Source organism: Galeopterus variegatus, unplaced genomic scaffold, assembly GCF_000696425.1.
Source record: "Galeopterus variegatus unplaced genomic scaffold, G_variegatus-3.0.2 Scaffold4721, whole genome shotgun sequence".
NCBI classification, from domain to species: Eukaryota; Metazoa; Chordata; class Mammalia; order Dermoptera; family Cynocephalidae; genus Galeopterus; species Galeopterus variegatus.
In genome coordinates this window covers 18,628-39,216 of record NW_007730832.1, presented here as the reverse complement: position 1 = coordinate 39,216, position 20,589 = coordinate 18,628, and the positions used below count along the sequence as shown (strand labels likewise).

The window sequence follows — 20,589 nt, the reverse complement described above, 5'->3', positions numbered from 1 at the left end:
TTTGAGAGTACTTTTCTAATAAAGTATTCTCTCTCAGCAATAAACTAACACTCATTGAGTATAGTTTGTGTGTTTGGTCCTATGCTAGACATTGCAGACGTGGGGACAGAGATATAAAAACAGTATAACAGTCTCTGCCCTCAAGGAGCTTATTTAGGGTCATGTATGTCATCATGTAACATTTCAGGTGGCATCTGTGTCATCCATTCTTGAGCTCTGTCATTAGCTCCTAGGCTATTTGGTAGTATTTCCCAAATTTCTTGGTCATCTTCAAGAAAGTCTTGATGAAGGCTTCAACTATACCTTTGATCATCAGGTTATCCTGAGAATCACCCTGCCTGGCCTCACCCACCTCAGGGTAAAAGAGGGTACAGGCACTTTCTTCAAAGCTCCTTCTTTTGATGGCATCTGGAGCTTCAGAAGAGGCAGTGGGAGGTGGAATGGGGGTCAGATCCCCGGAGATCGTTATTGGCAGCACTGTACAGCAATTCCTGAGAAATTGAAACAATTGAGAGAGAGATGGCTTAGCTCACTTAGCTTCTGAGCCATTTTTCATTTCCTGAAAGTAATGGGGGACGGCAGCCTATTCTTAGGATTTAATAGAAGCTTGGAATAAAAATCCATTCAGGAAGGTTCTCACTTTTCATTCTGAAAAGTCTGTTTAAATTCCCTGTTCATATGAAGCAGAGCTATTCTTAACAATATCCCATATTTAAAGAGAATAAAGTTGTATCCCTGAGATACAGATCCCTAAGGCTTACTAATCATCAGCTCTAGAACCTTATTTCATTTAAAAACAGTAAAGAGCAGTAAGAGGATGAGGATACCTGAAAAAAATATTACCTAATAATGTAAAGCAATAAAGTTTAAGACTTGAAAATGATGCTATTTTGAAGCTTTAAGAAGTAGCAACCCATTAAAGATGTTTAAAAGCATGTTAAAGTTAGTGTAACAGTAGAAATCATATGAAATCTGCAAACATTATCTCCAATACTTCCAGAAATATATTGTTTTAGAAGCCCCATCATGCAGTTGGGTGGCTAGGGAAGAACAAGATAATTCCCAGAAAGAACTAGCGTATCCATTTCAACAAAGACCAGTACATATCTATTTTTAAACCTAAAACAGAATGCAATGCAGACTTGAGTGTGATATGGTGTTAAGCACATAGACTATGGAGTTAGGCATCCTGGGTTTGTTTCCTGCCTCTGCTACAATTAAACTACAGGATCTAGGCAAGTAAATGTGCCTGAACTTTGATTTAATAAAGCACTCTAACTCACAGGGTTGCTGTAAGTCCTAAAATGAGATAATGTAATGCAAAAATCATTTTATAAAATTAAAAATGCTTCATAACTATTACATAAAAATTGGCACCTCATGTTTATCATGGAATTTTTAGACCCTAAATACTTATGTCACTGACATGCTTAGGATAGTATTCAATATTAAAATGAAAATTAAAGAAGAGCAAGAACTTATGCCCAGTTAGGGAGCTGGAACTAACCTATATCAATTTATCTTAAACATACAGTGAATCCAATTAAGAAGTACTAAGATAGGTACCTCCAGGGCTGGTAGATACTTGCAAGGTAGAAAAATCTCCTCCAAAGTGAATCTTCTAATTCACTGACTCTTCACCATAGCTTCTCCACGGTGTGCCCAAGAGATGACTCAAAACCAGAAGGTGTCTGGTTAGGTTCAGTTCTTTACCAGGGGAGAAAATTCTCAGCTTTCTCTACTTAATTAACTCTGGTTCTAATTCATAATTGTTCCATTAGAGGAGTTACTGCTTTGTTGCTCCTCCATCATGTGACTAATGTTTGCTCGTGTCTCAATAGTGGTCATTTCAGATCTACCTGGAAGGATGAGTGAAGACTCTATACTCCTCAAAGGACAACCAGTTCAAGAAAATCTGATACTTCCTCAAAGAATATACACATGGAGGACACAAATAATTTTAGATATCAGAGAGTTCCCATCATTTCTCGTTTCAATATAGTACAAAGTGGAGTAATAAAGTACTTCAGAAATAAATAGACAATATAAATGGGAATTCTTCAGCTTATGAAATTATTACATAGAAACACTACTGAGTGTCTCATCACTCAGATGATAGTTTCAGAAATATGCTTAGAAATTTGACCTAAGTTGAAATAATGGTTAAGTTACAAAAGAAGGTATACTTTAGACTTCTGCATAAAAGTAAGTTGATTATTAGGAGTAAATTATTTTTCTTCAGTTGGAAAAAAAGGCCTTCATTTATGAAGGCAGACTAGAAGGCAGACTATGATAATAGTAAGGAGGGTGACTGAAAAAGAGAATATCATAAATTGGGATAACACAGAGGAAATTAAGAATTAAAAATGAACTTGGACATGTGAAGGAGCCTTGGAAGTGTTTTTGATTACAGATTCTCAGGATTTTATTTAGCTATTACTTGATAAACCTTTAAAGATAAAGTTTTAGGGAAACTTTGGTGTTGATTTAGACAAAAAGGGGGAAAAATGGTACTTTTATAGGAAAACCATAAGATGAAATCATGATAAGAATGTTAGAAAGTTGAAAAAAGAAAAAAGAACGTAACTGGATTATAAAGGGTAAGAATCAGGAAATCTGCATATTTTACACAAAAATGAGCAGAGACCAAGAACCTGTTCTGAAGTTAATTTGTCACAAAAACTCTTGACTACATAGGAGGAACAAATCTGAGATTTAAAAAAAAGGGAATACTACTTTTACAGATGCCTGGGTGTGAAGATAGAGTCAATTGAGCAAAGATATCTGAATAGAGGAAAATCTCACTGATAAGGGGGGAGAGAAGGGAGGAAAAGCCTTACAAAGAAAACAAGAGAATAAAGATTCAACCTAACCACCTCTTTGAAGCCCTGAGTATCCTAGACTTAAAAAAGGAGGAATTTCCTTGGTGCCAAACATAAATTAACAAAAGAACAGAGTGAATGAAACCAACAGTTGGTTGGATAAAACATGTATTTCTTTAGTCTAAATTCCCTATTATTTCTCATCATAATAGCCCTCAAAATAAATACATACATACATACATACATACATACACACACACACACACACACACACACACACACACACACACACACACACACACACTATTAAGACTTTCATAACTTAATATAGTATGACTTCTGGTCACACCCTGTTTGGAGTTCAACAATAAAGACCCAAGTAACTAAGAAATGGCTTAAATGAGCAGAATGTTCGATGTTTCTTTTTTTTTTTTTCCTTTTTATCTTTTTTCGTATCCGGCAACGGATCGCAACCCTCAGTGTCGCGCCCGTACCGGACCGGACCGGCAATGGGATTGCAACCCTCGGTGCCACACCTGCACCTCGCTCAGCCAGTGAGCGGGAACCGGTCTGTATGTGGGATCCGAACCCTCGGCGGGAGCGCCACCGTGCTCTCAAGCGGCGCACTGTAACAGTGTGCCACTGGGCCGGCCCCAATGTTTCTAATGCTATAAATATCTTTTGGTAAACTACAGAAAAACATATTAAGTGTACTAGATTTGGAAGAATGCTATGCAGTAGTCAGTTTGAAGATTATATAAATTTATTTTAAAATAATACATTTAAAAACGGTTTTCTAACATTTAAATTTCTCCTTCCCATGGGCCGGCCCAGTGGTGCACTGGAGAGTGCGCTGCTTGAGAGTGCGGCGGCGCTCCCGCCGAGGGTTTGGATCCCATGTGGAGATCGGTTCCCGCTCACTGGCTGAGCGTGGTGCGGGAGCAACACCGAGGGTTGCGATCCCGGGCGCGACACCAAGGGTTGCGATCCCGTTACCGGTCAGTAAAAAAGACCAAAAAAAAAGGAAAAATAAATAAATAAATTTCTCCTTCCCATCATATCCCCATACCTGCCAGCTGCCAAGAAAAAAATAAAATAAAATAAATTGCTTCTTCCCAGTAAAATTCAAGCATGTTACAAAATTTTAGTTAAAAAAAGATTCCTCCTATTATTTGTAAGTCAAGACTATTTGGGAATGTTAGTTGAACAATGACTAAATCAAAATGAGTTGTAAGAAAAATGGTTACCATAGTAAAAGAACATGACATAAAATACCAAACTATTTGAAAACTTCTGATCAAGTTTTTTTGTTCCTAGATTCAAGTTCTGAATCTTTTGCTACGTTTCACAGCTCACAGCAGCCCTGAAAGCTTCTTGTGAATGAGCTGAATGCTGAGATAGAAACTGGTTCCACAACAAATACAGCTGTTTCCAATTGTGGGAAATACATTTACAGAAAACATATTTTATCTGACTCACCAATTAAATGCACTATGAGAGAGAATGATTCAGAGTCTATGTGGTGATTTTTAAGCTAAAAAGTCTGTTTTTTTCTCCCTCTAATTAGGCTATTTCTCATAAAGCCCAAATCAGATCACTCACTAAAATGGAATTCCTATGGAAATTCCCAGAACTGCACTCACCAACAATCAGTTTTCTGCTTTCATCTCCACATGTTCACACTTTACTTACGGGTGTATCTTACACACAACTCTAGAGCAATTCTAAGAAATCAGTATATTGATAAATGCTTATACTCTTTGGTCACAAAGAAAGCAAAACAAAGCTCAGTATACTTTGCTTCAACTTCTATGCTTTTACAGTGATTTTACATTTTTTCCAAACAAAAAGATTTAGTCCTCATTTATTCCAGGGGGATAAAATAGTTATCAATACTGAGTGCATTAAAGAAGATGTTATGCTCCCATGCAGTAAATCACCTACAATAAGGTCCCATTGTCTGCTTATTCTATTACTTGTAAACTCTAAATGTTAACTGCAAAATAGTCCATATTACTGCTCTGCCCAATTTTGAACTCAGGTTGCAAGTTCTGCCATGTGCAAAATGCTAAAAGACAGCAATAAAATATCTGACATTCCAGGTCAGAAACTCTTTCTCTCTAGACCTATTTCGTGTCTACCCAACACAGATAAAATTAAATAGAACACTTACCAGAATTGGGTGAAAACAGCAAATCTAGCCTCACTAAAAGTGTATAATTTCACTACAATTTCATTTGCATCAAGATGATTTTAGACTGTTAAGTCTATAATGGTTAGCAGAAAACAGTATATAAGTTAGAAAAATATGTTAACCACCACATGCATATAATTTATAAAATATTAGACCTATTATTCTTTTTAATGCTTTATAAGATTTTTTTACTCGAAAACTGCTCAAGTGATAAGTCAGTCTGATATCCTTTTTTTTTTTTTTTTTTTGATTCTCCATCTTTGAAACAAGGAGAGAAAGAAAGGTTAAATGCTATACATATGCCTGTGCCCTTGTTCTGGTTTCATTTATTTATACTGAAATTTACATCAACATAATTTATCAAGTATGCACATTTTATCCCAACTAACACTTATGATAAATCCACTTTACCCAAATAGTAAGGAGTGTTTGTTATTTGTTATTTTTTTCCCTTAGTCAGTTACCAGTTTGAGATACATTTTACTTAATTTGCATGCTGCATTTAAAAAAAAATTAAATTGGTTATTTTGGAATAATTTTAGATTTACAGAAAAGTTGAAAAGACAGTAAGAGAGAGAATTCTCATATGACATTTTACATAACTATGGTACATCTGTCAAAACTAAGAAATTAACACTGATATAACATGAACAAAATTTCAGACTTTCTTCAGCTTTCACCAATTTTTCCACTTACGCCATTTTCCTGTTCCAGGGTCCAATCTAGGATATCATTGTATTTATCTGTCATGTTTCCTTAGTCTCCTCTGATCTGTGATACTTTCTCAATCTTTGTTTTTTCAGGTCCTTTGAGTAGTATTGGTCGGATATTTGTAGAATGGCCCTTTAATTTTTTTTTTTTCCTGATTGTATCAGGGTTATGGGTTTTGGGAAAAATACACAGGGCTGAAGTTTCCTTCTTACCACAATATATCTGAGAGTACATGATTTCATCATGCCTTATCACTGGTGAAGTTAATCTTACACTTGGTTAAGGAGATGTCTGCCAGGCCTTTTCACTGTAAAGTTACTATTTTTCCCCTCTCCACACAGTTTTTTTTTAGAAGTCACTAAGTCCAGCCCATATTCAAGAATAGGGAAATTAAGAATTAAGCTCCACCTTCTGAAAGGGGATGATCTACATATACAAGATTTTTGGGGATTTATTTGGAATTCTTCTTTAAGGAAGATTTGTCCCTTTTCTGCCATATATTTACTTAGTCAATCATTTATTTATATCAGCATGGATTTGTGGATACTCAATTTTTAAGATTATAATCCAATTCTGTCATTATTTATTTTGTTGCTTAAACTTTCCCAGCTTTGGCCCTTGAGACCTGTTTTAGGGTAATAATGTCCTGAAGTTGATCAACAATTTTGTCATACATGGCATACAGTCAGTAATTTGGGGGTTATTTTAACATGATACCAAATTAATGTAAAATGAATCTATCTTCAAGTTATGTAGGGAAAAAAATCAACTGAAGACTGAGATCAATTAAAAATAATATGTAGTTATATTGGGTTTTTTTTATATTTTAAAAGAAAAAACTATTTGACACAGAAGAAATCAGATTCAGAAAATACAATTATTTCTTTAATAGAATATGTAATTATAAAGAAAGAGTAAATAATAAACCAGTCAGAATTGCTACAAAAGAAAATAGTGAGGAAAAAAACAGCAAAATTTAAAGGTGTAAGAATTTTAATTCTCGGATCGGCGCTTGGGAGTGTGGCGGCGCTCCCGCCGAGGGTTCGGATCCCATATAGAGACCAGTCTGCTCACTGGTTGAGCACAGTGTGGGCGCGACACCGAGGGTTGCGATCCCGTTACCGGTCACGAAAAAAGACAAAAAGGAAAAAAAAAAAAAAAAAAAGAATTTTAATTCTCTGCATTTTGTAACTTTCCATTCATTCCTCAGCCTCCAGAAATCTAACATTTGCCTCTACACAAACTGCTCTCAGATCACAAAAGACAACCTGTCAAAGCCAGCTGTTTACTTTCAGTCCTTATCTAACTGATCTCTGTTAACACTTGACACTCTTGTCTATAAACTCTCTTATGAAACCCAGTGTGTTCACTCTAAATATTATCATTTCTTCTCATGTCTTCAACACTTACCTAAAATTTTTTCATCAGATTTGATCTCTCTGTTGAGCTATAGATCTATATGTCCCACAAAACAGCATGAAATCCAGGTCTATTTTCTATATCCAGTTTTTTTTCCCTTTTTTATGCCTCATTTCACTTGCATCACCGTTCAACAAACTGCTCAACAGAGGCATCTGATAGCCATTTAAAAATTCTGTTTCTTACTTCTCTCTTGTCCGCTCCTTTGGTCTTTTCTATCTTCACCTTGGTTCAGGGCCCTCATAATAGTTTCCAAACTGATCTACATGGTTTCCTTTCTCTAATCCATCTTCCACATTACTATCAATGTAATCTCAGCAAATCATTCTTCTGCTTAAAATCCTTAACTTCTCACTGCTTATAGGGCAAACTCCAAACTCCTTGGTGTCTTATATAAACAAAAGGCTTTATGATCTGTCCCCTACCTTTCCAGTCTCATCTCTTGGGTCCCAAATCAGACTATTAACACCTAACTAAGCACAGTATCACTGCTCTAAACCCCTGCAAAGCTGCTTCTCTGTAAGAAATAGGCTTCATCCTTTATTTTTTGAATGCTCAATTTGAAACTCCTTCCCAGCTCTGCTCTCCAAAATACCTTGTGAAAAGTATGTTAAATTGAACTAAACTTTGGCCTCAGAAAGTCCTGATACATGCACACTTAAGCTCTTACAACTTAACAGTGAGTAAATGAATTGAAAACCTAACATGGAAGTGTGATTCTGTAACAATAGCTTAGTCTCAGCCAATCATAGCAGTCATACTTCGGCTACTTATATAGGCAGCCAACTGTTTTAACTGTGTTCAAATAAAGCAAATGCCAAGCTGCAATAATCCAGCTGTTTCTGTACCTCTCTTCTGTTTTCTGTACATTACACATCACTTCCCTTTTTTTCTAAAACTTAACCAACCAAGCAGCAGCCATGGAATCCCTCTGAATTTGTTTTGATTCTAGGGGATGCCTGCTTCACCACTCGTTCTTTGCTCAATTAAACTCTGTTATATTTAACTTACTTAAAGTTTTTCTTTTAACAGAAACTATCAATAATTATTTGTATACATGTCTGTAATCTCGGCTAAACTAAAAATTACTTGAAAGCAGAAATTATATCTTAATTCATGGTTGCATTCCTTGCACCTGGCACACAACAGGCACAAAATAACTGTTTTCTGAAACGACAGCTACCATCATAAGGGAATAGTTAATAAAAGTCAAATACATGAAGTGTTTCCTAAACAAAATAAGTTCTGACTTTCAAAGTGATTAACTAGAAGAGATCTGAGCTTGACTTAGTATTTTTTTCTAGTATTGTGCTTAATTTAAAATCTTTTAACTGGTTTTTGTTAACAGAATAGCTAAACCTATTTTCCTGTTTACCTGTAAAAAGCATATTAATTTCCTATTGGAAAATCAAGTCACATATCCATCCACTTATCAAAAGAATAATTTTTTAATTGAAAAGATGGAGAGATTCCAACATAGAAAGCAATTAACAGAAGAGTTTAGACTTGTGATATAATAAAGAATATAGCTGGTCTTTGTCCCTTGTTCCTGGCACACATCTTCAAAAACCCTTGGAATTTCCTGAGTGATAGGAATGTCTTTCTTATGCCAATAAGGTGACTTCTGGTGGGGCCCGGGTAACTTCAGAATGGGGCTGGTCACTGGAGAGACCAACTACATGATTAGAGGGTTGAAACTTTGGGCCAGCTCAACTTCCAGAAAGTAGAAGGGGGCTGGAGATCAAGTCCAACCACATGGCCAATGACTTAACCAATCAGGCCTATATAATGAAACTCCAATAAAAACTCTGGATATGACACTGAACTTCAGTTGAGCTTCTAGGTTGGTGAACAAAAGGATGTGCTGAGAAGGTAACATGCCCAGACTTCACAAGGAGAGGGTTTGGAAGCTCTATGTCCTCCTCCTCCACCAAACACTGCCCCATGCATCTCTTCAATTGGTTGTTCCTGATCTGCATCCTTTATGATAAAACTATAATTAATCATAGCACTGTACTTTCAGTAAGTTCTATGAGTTGTTCTACTTAATTACTGAAATTGAGGAGGTTGTAGAAAATCCCAAATTTTTAGCAGACCAGGCAGAAGTATGGGTGGCTTGAGAAAACCAAAACTTGTGACTTGCATCTGAAGTAAGGGCAATCTTGTGATGAACTCTCCTCTTAACTTGTGGGGTCTTCACTAACTCCAGGTGGTAAATATCACAATTTAATTGAATTGTAGGACACCCAGTTGATGAGAGAAATTGGTGTCAGAACAGTGAGTTCAGAGGAGTCTTTTATATATATATATATATATATATATTTTTTTTTTTTTTAAGAAAAAAAGGACAAGTTCTTTGTTAAGCAGTTATTTTTGTGTATGTTAGACTTCTCTTCTATCTCTCTCATTCCATGAGAATCCTGAAAACCAGGCTCACATCCATCATTTTCATCCCAACTCCCATAATTGCCCTCTTGAGTAATTTCAGTGTCGGTGTAGATGATACATTCAACAGCCTAACCTGTCACATCACCTTCACCTCAATTTCCCCACTCTTTATATGATCCTTCTCACACCTCCTAAAATTAGGGACCTCAAATTCAAATGTTCCCTGCCTAAATAACTAAAGAGGGACAGATATAACACACAGCAGGAAACTGTGAGGACTATGGTGAAGGGAAGAATGCAAGCACCAACTAAAGGAACCACTACTGAGACCAGGCATCATTGTTATCAGAAAATGTGGGGCTGGCCTGGTGGCGCATCGGTAGAGTGCGGCGGCACTCCCACCGAGGGTTCGGATCCCATATAGAGACCAGTCCGCTCACTGGTTGAGCGCGGTGCGGGCGCGACACCGAGGGTTGCGATCCTGTTGCCGGTCGCGGTACGGGCGCAACACCGAGGGTTGTGATCCCGTTACCGGTCACGAAAAAAGACAAAAAGGAAAAAAAAAGAAAATGTGGATCGATAGTTGCCAGATGATCTGAGTTTTTCAAGAAGCAGAATTCCAAATTTTTGTGTACAGATTTTTTAAACTTAGCAATTAATTTTTTAAAAACTGTAGAGATCATCACAAAGAGTCACATATGAGCCAAAAGCTCACAGATTTTAACCACTACTTTAAAAACAAGTTGAGTATTCCTTATCTGAAATGCTTGGGACCAAAAGCTTTTCAGATTTCAGATTTTGGAATATTTGCATCCCTAATCCAAAAATATGAAATCCAAAATGCTCCACTGAGCACTTCCTTTGAGCATGCTGGCACTAAAAAGTTTTGGATTTTGAGGCATTTTGAATTTTGGATTTTTGGAATAGGGATGCTCCACCTGTATTGCAGTTCCTCAGAGCTGTCCAAGGTTTTTTTCCCCTACACTCTATATTGTCTCCCTAGAGAAAAATCATCACTTTCATGACTATATATACATATATGACTGACAAATGTATACAGTATGTTTTGTTACTGTATGTGTTTCTGTATAATGAAATAGCTCATATACCACTGGTAAATAAAAGAATAATACAAGGATAATATGGAAGCTGTACTAGTTCACACATATTTTTCAAAGCACATAAATATTTTCCAGCACAAAATTAGTAGTTGAACAAAGAGTACACTAACACAGACTGAACACGAAAGCCATGGAGTAATGCAATTCTGTTCAGATTGTCCACTCATTCTACATTCTTCCTCTTGGCTCCTACTGGCCATAGACTTTCCTGCAAGTATTTATTGGGTGGTTCTCCCAATCTTTGTACAAAAGACAAACAAGGACAATAAACTAGAACTAGCTATCTCTGACATAACTAAAATTTCTGCCAATGATATCCTTTTTTGTCTACAATTCAACAGTTTTAACCCTTCTTTTTAATCCCCTTCTATCAAGCTACCTTCATCTTTTCCTAAAAAGTTAATGCCTATGTTTATTGTAGTATTTATTTATTAAGCAATTAAAAATGTCTTTTTAACTGCTATTTTCTAGATTTTTCTTAGTGCTCTGGTTACAAAGTTGTATGAGTTTTGACAGTCTGCTCTCAAATGTTTTACCCAGGACCCCCCCCCCCCATTTTTTAGTAAATAACGAAACAGAAATTTTCAAAAACTCATAGTGAAATGCTCTTACCTTTAGCCCAAACTTCTTTACTGAGCCCCAGAACTACATATCCAACTACCTGCTCAATACCTCCACTTCAACGTTCTACAGGCACCTCAAGCTTTATGTGTATTTAAAAGCAAGCATGCTCTCCCCTAAATCTGCTCCAACTCCACTCTTTGTCTCAGTGCATGGCACCAGCACTACCAATCTCCTAAATGTTCATACAGAAATCTTTCACCACCCTGGTCTAAGTACCATCATCTTATCTAGACTATTCCAATTGCCTACTAACTACTTCCCTTGTAATTATTTTTATCCTCTCCAATTGTGTTCACACAGGAGCAAAAATAATGTTTTAAAAATGCAAATACAAAATCAATATTCTTCTGTCTTTTGCTCTTAGCATAAAATCCAAAATTCTTAATAAATGAGCTGGCCTTTCCACATCTTTCACCATTCTCTTTTGTATTCCCTCTCCTACCACAATGAAACCTTTTCCAGTTTGTCTAATATCTAAGCTCCTTTCTAGTTCAGGATTTTTTTTTTTTTTTTTTAAGATGACCGGTAAGGGGATCTTAACCCTTGACTTGGTGTTGTCAGCACCACGCTCACCCAGTGAGCGAACCGGCCATCCCTATGTGGGATCCGAACCCGGGGCCTTGGTGTTATCAGCACCGCACTCTACCGAGTGAGCCACGGGCCGGCCCCAGGATTTTTTTTTTTTTAAGTTTATATATATACATTTTTTTACATTCTATGATGCAGAGCAGTTGAAGGGAGGGGGAGAAGAGAAAGGGGAAGGAAATAGGGTGGGAGGAGGAAGGAGGAGAGGTGTGGTTGAGGCCTGTGGCAACCCTCATTCCTGCAGGGGAGACCAGGGGGCTCCCAACAGTGGCTTGGTCATTGTTGGGCTGGGTGTAGATGTCAGGGGGGTGTGGCTGAAGCCCTTGCCCCCATACCACCCCAGTTCAGGAGCCCAGGGCGCTTCTTGTGGTGGCTCAGTGGTCATTGCTGGGCTGGTTGTGGGTGTTGGGGGTATGTGGCTGAGGTCCTTGGCTCCCCACCCTCGGGACTGGTTGCGGGTGTCAGGGGGCGTGGCTGAGACCCCCAGCCCTCCCCACTTCCTGGCTTGGTAGCCCAGGGGACCTCTGGTCCTCCTAGGTTTTATAGGTGTTCTTTCGGGATGTGAGACCTGTACTAGTTTAAACTTTGTCTCTGGTCTGTGGGCATTGTTTTTTCTTTCAGTTCTGTGTTGGATTATTTACTGTTCCCACCACGTAAACTCTGCACTAGAACTTATTTGTTGCCCTTTGTTACTTCTAAAACAGGGGAACTTCCTGTGGGGACCAGTACTTGAGCTCTGTGGTTGACTGAAATTGCTGTTTTGCTGCTGATTCCCTGGGGAAGGCTTTTTGTGCAGCTCAGGTTTTAATGGTTGACTTCATAGGTACTTCCGGGTTTTGTGAGATTGGGTACACCTGGGTTGTGTAGGAAGTCTGGTCTGGACTTGAGTCTTTACAGCAAACTGCACCCCATGCAGTTCTATAGTCTGACCAGTCTCCACTGAGTAGTCCTGCACTGATGGGGGGCAGATCAGATGTCCTTGCTGTGCCCCAGTGTTCCCCCAGTGGGCCCATCTCCCTCACTGCCTCTGCTCTAAACACTTCCCATGGGATGGGCCGTGCGTTGGTCCCTTGCGATGACTCATTGGCTTCTGAGTGGCTCCTTTTTTCAGTTGTTGTGGCTCCTCGCTCCTTATGTGTTTCCACGGGAATCCTATTAGTATTCTTGCTGGCCTGGGGGTAACCACAGCCCTCTTCTCCCCTGCTGCCTCCAAGCAACTTCATCTGAAGGGCACAGCTGCAGCTTTTGCCAGCTCCTGCTCCATGGGCTCACCAGCTCCAGCTCTGAAGTGGCTGGGGCTCAAAATGGTTGGGGCAGTTCTTCCTTTTCTCATCATGGCTTCTCCTGCCTTCATGCACTCCATAGGTCTTTCCTCCTCTTCCCCTGATCTCTAGTGGCCCCAGCTTGGCTGTCGTTGCTTTTTAATAGTTGTAAATCGGTTGATTTGTGGAAGAGAGTGATGCTGGGGACCATCTATTCCACCATCTTGACCAGAAGCCTCTAGTTCGGGATCTTCCAACATGCTCTTTAGTATGGCTTCTCATTCTTCAAGTCCCAATTTCTTATTCTCAGGCCATAACTAATAATTCTATCTAATTAGATTCCCCCACTCCTAGTCTTTAGTCTCCATCATGACACTCTATTAACTTTACAGAATTTCCTCAATTATGCCATTATTTATTTGCTTATTACCACTCTACTGTTTGTCTTCCTTCATTAATCTGAAAACTTATTAGGTTAGATATTAGGTCTTTACTCTCTACTATATGGCAGTGACTAGAATAGTGCTGGATGTTTTTGGAATTCAACAATTGAATGAGTAAATAAATGAATAAATAAGTGAGTGAAATTCTGTTTATCCAGTTAACTTCTGCTCATCCTTCAGGTCACAGTTTAAGGTTACTTTCTCAGGGAAGCCTTCTCTGAGTTAGTACCACATGTCACGCTCTCATAGAATACTTTACTGTCTCTCTCTCTCTTTTATGCCTCTTATTACAATTTTAATGACACAATGTGATTTTTTGTTTATTATCCATCTCTTCCACCATAATTTCTATGAAACAATGAACCTGTGTGCCTTATTCTCTATTATATAGCAAGTGCCCAAAGTAGAATGCCTAGCAAATACCTGATAATCAATAACTGCTATTGATTAAATATTTGTAAAAAAAATGTGCTGAATGATCCTAAAGTATAGAATTTTTTTTCTTCACATTGTTAAAAACTAAAGATACTCAGTTTCTCCACTAAGATAGCTTTTATTTTTCAAAAGTTCATGAATAATAAAAATCAAGGACAAAAACTCCTTGTCTTTGATTTGTCTTTTCCCTAATGCTTAAGTATTTAATCTTTGAGGAGAATAATAATAGCAACTCACACACTTGTGCTTACTAGTTGCAAATCACTGTGTTAAGCACTATACTGTCACTTACTTCTCATAATACCCCTACTAATCACATTATATAGGAAGGGATATTGAGGTTTAGAAAATTTACTTGGAGAATCTGATGAAATGTATGGATTTTCTCTAGAAAAATACACACAAGCATACATACACATAATTTTACTTACAACATCAGAGGGTTTATGAACTTCTTAGAGTTGATTTACAAACTCTTAATGTTGAGATCTTTCATAAAAAAATTCTAACTTAAGGATAACTTTTACTTCAACGGGCAATGTTTATTCAGTTTTTTAGCTTTCCAATTTGCCAAAGACATTTTCTAGATGTTATGAATGCATTACCTAGATTTCTTTCACACACACACACACACACACATACACATTATTATTATTATTTTTAAAGATGACCGGTTAGGGGATCTTAACCCTTGACTGGGTGTTGTTAGCACCATGCTCTCCCAAGTGAGCTAACTGGCCATCCCTATATAGGGATCTGAACCCGTGGCCTTGGTGTAATCAGCACCACGATCTCCCAAGTGAGCCATGGGCCAGCCCTCATATATTTTCATACCTAATTGAAGGAACTTTTATGAAGATACCTCAAGGTACTCTGCAAAATGAAGTCCCTCTGGATATTCAGTTACAATGTAAAATATTATTTTACAATGCTGAAGATTTTCAAAGCTTGCATTTTTATTATGAGACATATAGGGTTAATAACATATTATTCTTGTAACACAAAAGCATTTATAATTCTAGATTAGTATATATTAAAAATCCTGCATACTAAGATATCTACGAGCCATTTCTCACTAAAGAAATTGCAGAATAGCCTTTTGCATAGAAGATAAATCATTTTTCCTAGTTTCCAAAATTTGAATGTTTTCACAATGATACCTCTTTTCAAAACACAAAATTAATGCAAAGACATCCCTTATCTTACTGCTCAAATCTAAAAAAAAAAATGAGAATTTTGAAGAGAAAATTTCAACAAACATTTATAAAAACAAAAACAAAATAGATCTATTAAAAGTTCATTTACATGTACCAGGCAATCAGTGGGAAAATAATTATTTCTCTAACACAAATTATAGGCAACAAAATAACCCTCTTACCTGTCAAGGTCTGTACTGCCCTTTCGCTGGAAGGCAGTGGCTCCTTTCTGTGAGGACGATTTAATGAAGTGTCCTGTGCAGAAAAGAGTCCAGGGCTGTCAGTTAATTTCTTCCGGCCACTGGAGCTAGGGTTTGAAACTCTGCAGCTGCCTATTGCACTTGTGAAAAGGTTCGTATGTTCATCACTGCTGGCTGGCTCAGAGTTGGGAGTGAATCCTCCAAGGGATAAACTTGGAGAACTTTCTGAACAGTCAATTTGTAAAGGTGTCTGCAATCCCAAGGCCAATGGACTAGATTCTGAAGGCTCTCGGTGGACCCACTGTTCTTCTCTGTTTATTAAACTTTTTGAAGGAGAGAGATGAGGGCAGGACATGTGACACCGGTGTTTTTCCTTATGCTTATATCGCTCTCCAACAGTATCCTTTCCAAATCGATAGCGCTTCAAAGACTCCAGGACAGATCTGGAAGAGCCAGTGTCCATGGAAACCTGGGGTTGTTCAGAAGAACGGTGTTCTCTGTGTTTGTGACGGTGCCTGTGTTTGTGCTCAACCATCCAACCATAGGCCATCTCAGGAGGGACACTGGGGTAGGTACTCATGGAAAGGAGGGGAGTCCTGCTGGTAGTAAGAAAGGCCTCCTGTCGAAGTAGCTTATGCTTTTTCTTATGGTATTTGGTGGGATTGAGAAGTAAGTGACCAGCATGCATATAAGAAGGAGGTGGAAGCGGAGTGGTAAAAGAAGGAGATGGAGGAGGTGGATACAGAGTAGGCGGATACCTTCCATAGTAACCTAATCCTATGGGAGCAGCTGTAAGGTGTGAAGGAGAATAAGGCATGCCATAAGAGGGATAGAATCCAGTACTAGAAAGTGGAAAACTAAGGCTGTGCATAAAAGGCATTTCAGCCATTGCCTCTCTCATCTTAGGAGGTCTCCCTCTTTTCTTTTTTAAGTCAGGTTTTCGAATGTAGTGCAAAGGATCTAAAGGAAAAGAAGGATGTGTGTAGAAACTATTAAAGTTGATTCGAAAAATAGTTGGCAGAAGGTCTCGAGGGATAAAATGATGACTTCGATGAGTGATCCGAATTTCACTCAGACGACTTATTAGTTCCTCCAGCTCTGCAATAAAGTCTGGATCCTGTCTATTTCGGAGTTGGGGATATTTCTTTTTCCTTTTTCGTTTCTGCCTTTTCATCTTGTCATAGCTGAGGTAATCATGATTCCTGCGCTTACATTTGTGTTTATGTTTTTCTTTAAGACTGCTTAGAACTGTAGAGGTTTCAGGGGGAATCAGAGAAACATGCTCAAAAGAATGCCTCCTCTTTTTTTGCACACAAAATTTCTCTGCCCTGTCTGATGTGCTGTTATTATCTGTTCCAATTCCACTATCACTGGGAATGGTCTCATCACTATGAGACTCACTAATTGGGGAAGGAGTAGCTTCTTTTAGAGATGGGAGTTCACTCAAGTGTGAAGGAGAATTTGGCAACAAAGTAGGAGGAGATAACCGTCTCCTCCCCTTTGATGCCTTCTTCATTGCAAGAGTCTGAATCATACTGCCCTGTCTGGAGTGTAAATGCAAATATGGCACTGAACTAGGTTCAACAAAGCCTGCATCACTACTTACAGGGCTCTGACCTCCACTAGTCCCAGAAGACTGAGAGCAAATAGGTGATGGAAGAATCTCAGAACTACTAGCAGATGGCAGTAAAGGGGGAAGGATCTGTCCTAATGCTGACCCGGCTGCCTGCTGAGCTGTTTGCTCAAGGACAGCAAGGCTGGTAGGGCTACCAGAAAGAATGCCATTTAAGACAGTTTTTGGTTTGCGACCCCTCCTCTTTCCTATGTAAATGGTTCCTTTCTTGCTGACATTTATCTGTTGGCCTAATTTAGAGCCAAATGTGGCAGCAAGACTTGATACTGTATTATGAAGTTTGGATTGCACTTTCCCTTTATTAGTTGATTCTACCGAGCTGGAAAGAATCTGATTTAACAGTTTCTTTCTCTTTAAAGTCTTCATTTTATTTATCTTGCGAATAATTGTTTTCATTAATTGTCCATTGTTTCTCTTGGTAATTTTTTTATCTGGTTCCATCTCAAGGTCACTCATACTGCATACACTTGTCCTATGACTGTCATCTAGATCATCTGGATCCTGAAGTTGATCCTCGCTCTCAAAGAAATCACTGCTACTTCTATGGTTGTCACTTTCAGATTCCAGCTTGCTTGGACTTTCAGTGGCAACAAATGGAGCCACTGATAGTACAGGTGGCTTCATCTTGACTGGTGATCTCATTTGCCTCTTAGGCCTGCCTCTTCTTTTTGGAAAAGGAGATACAGACAGACTTTGTTTGAAGGAAGGAATTTCGATTTCTGGCTGTAAAATTGGAGGTTCTTGTTCTTCCTTAGACTGTAAAGAAAAAACTTTAGAGGCAGGGATTTTTAAAGTTCTTTTAGGTGGACCTTCCAGTTGAGGCATCTCCTTAGATTTAGGTCTTCCTCTTTTGGGCTTATAAATATCAGACAAAATGTCACTAGAGACACACATACTGGAGGATAGTTTGTGAGTAGCAAAAGACTTATGAGATGGTTTTTCACTATCAGTTAAGAGAGTAAGAGATGGAGCTGTGGATTTGCTCAACTTTGGCAATCGGCGCTTAAGGAAGTCATGATCTACAAATGAAGATGGTCCGATGTTTTTCATAAACTTGGCAGGCTCAGAATTACTATTTGATAGTGAACTACATGAAACGTTTTTAAAAAGCTCTGATCTTTCTAATTCTAGCCCTTTTGGAGACCGGCATGTGCTTCTTGCCACCACTTTAGTCCACCGAGGTTTTCTTCCTTTCCTTTTTTTTAATGGTTTGGACTGCAAACTAGTGCTTAGGCTTTCAGCAACTTGGCAGTGTTTGTCTGATGCAGTTACTGCACCAAGTTTTAGAAAGGGCTTGTTACTAAATAAACTAGTGAAGTTAACAACTGAAGGGGTAATTGTATGAATACTGGATTCAGAAGTCAAACTTGGCTTTTTTCCCAAGGAAGAGCTTATTCTTGGAATATCTATATGTGTAGTTTTTGAATCATTTAGCTCTTTATCAATCCCTTTACATTCAATACTTATGCTATGACCCACTGACCTATGACCAATATTCAAGTGGGTACTTTCAGAAGTAAATTGGTTCTTTCCAACAGATTCAGAAATGCCTTCCATTAGTTCTGTGGTAGAACTTAAAAGTAACGGATTAGGAGCCAACTGAGAAGTTTCTGGGGGACTTCTTGTTAAAGGATTAACAGATACAGTAGGTGATGGGGAAGGAAGATTGCTTTCTCCTACTGCACTAAAAGGGGATTTAGCTGTCGATGCATCAGAAGCACCTCCCATTTGAAAGTCTGGAGAAGTGCAATATACAGGAGGTTGCTTTTCATGCTTTGAGGTTTCATAAGATCCCCTTTCACTGGATGAGAAACTGTCTTGCTGAATGCACGTTCCTTCATTAAACATTTCTTTCTCCAAATTAATGATTTCTTTTCGAGCTGAGAACTTTTCCAGTATGTTTTCTTTACTCTGCCATATAACATTCTTTTCAAAAGTTTTGCTGGTGGCACTATCTTTGAGGGATTCAGAAAGTTCTCGACTTTCATGATTATTGATGTTTGTACTACAAGAAGCCTTAAGTGGTTCCTGAGTGGGGAGCAGTGCTTCGGCTTTAAGGTTTATGGCATCTTTATTGACCAGTCCGGCCATAGGACAACTCGCTAGTTTCTTTCCAATGTCCTTATTAACCAATCCCATTGTTGAATTTGCTACCATCTTCTTTGCACAATCCTTGGCCACTAGGCCAACAGCAGAACCCAACTTCTTTCCCAAGTCTTTATTAACCAGTCCAACCACAGTGCCAAGTCCTAACCTCTTGCCAGACTCTTTATTCACTAAACCTGGAATGATACCAATTCCTAGCTTCTTTCCTGAATCCTTGCTTAGCAGTCCTACTGTAGTGACAGTCCCTGGCTTTTTGCCTAAGTCTTTATTAATGAATACCGCTGTAGTGCCAGTTCCCAGTTTTTTCACAGAATCCTTATTGACGAATCCTACTGCTGCATTAAACACTGGCTTTTTCCCAGGATCTTTAGTTACCAATCCAACTGCTGTGCTGATAGCTGGTTTTTTCATTAAGTCCTTTTGTATTATTCCAGCTACAGAGCCAATGCCTGCTTTCCTGATCAAATCCTTGCTAACCAGTCCTGCTGTAGTGCCAGTTCCTAACTTCTTCGGTTTTGTCTTGGAAGACTTGGAGGGAGGACAAGTAGCAATAAGCTGTGCCAACTTTTCTGTTACACTAGTTCCTCCATTAAGTAATGCTCTGTCCCTTAAATCAGGATCCCGGCTACCAACAAGAGTAGATGGTGCTGTGTTAATGTAATCTGCCATTTCTGAGTGTACTGGAGAAAGCTTCTTAGACAATGGATTGTTTTCTCCCTGTGAATGAAGATGTATGATTTCTTCAGACTGGCATTCAATGGCTGCAACATCACCTGCTTTCTTGTACAACTTTGAAGGGTCCTAAAATGTGAAGAAGAAAAAGGTTTCAAAGAGAGTAAACCTTATACCATTTCAGCTTAACATTACAATCCAACAAACTAATTGATCACAAATCAGATATAAGATAAGCAACAGAGCTTTTTAAAAAAACTAATATTGTACTAATGTCATGGTATGAAGGGTCTTCAAAAAGGTCATGGAAAGATTCATATTATCTTTTAATTCTATTTTTCCGTGACCTTTTTGAAGTACCCTCGTTATGTTACTTCATCTGCTATGTGACAAGCTATGAAGATATTATCTTTGTTGACTTTCAACCATATAAAACTATATACAAGTATTACTGGGTCCTTAGAAATATCCCTAGGATACTTTTTCACATTGTTTTAAATAGCAAATCAATAGTCTCTACTTTCATCTTAGTTTTGACTGACTAAATACACATTAAGCACATGAGTGTACTGTTTTTGAAAAAAGAAATATTTCGGCTATAGCATCCATGGTCCTCTGTTAAAAGAACAGTTCACTGCCTATTTCCTTCACTGATGTCAACAATCCCAAACCAGTATAGAGCAATCCCTGACCTACTTCTACTGCTTTAATCCATTCTCAATTATAGTTTTTTCTTTTTTGGCAGGTAGCCAGCAGAGGGATCTGAACCCTTGACCTT

At 38.3% G+C, this 20,589-nt stretch overlaps 1 protein-coding gene across 1 annotated transcript in view; it reads right to left on the bottom strand.

Annotated features, from left to right (window-relative positions):
- The window catches only part of ASH1L (ash1 (absent, small, or homeotic)-like (Drosophila)), a gene marked incomplete at its 5' end in the record, with an annotated part of 126,394 nt that extends 106,454 nt beyond the window's left edge, over nt 1-19,940 (bottom strand). Inside the window, one exon of the mRNA XM_008588220.1 lies at nt 15,383-19,940. Coding sequence (XP_008586442.1) covers nt 15,383-19,940 — 4,558 coding nt within the window. The remainder of the gene's footprint in view (nt 1-15,382) is intronic.
- Nucleotides 19,941-20,589: the final 649 nt, after the last annotated feature.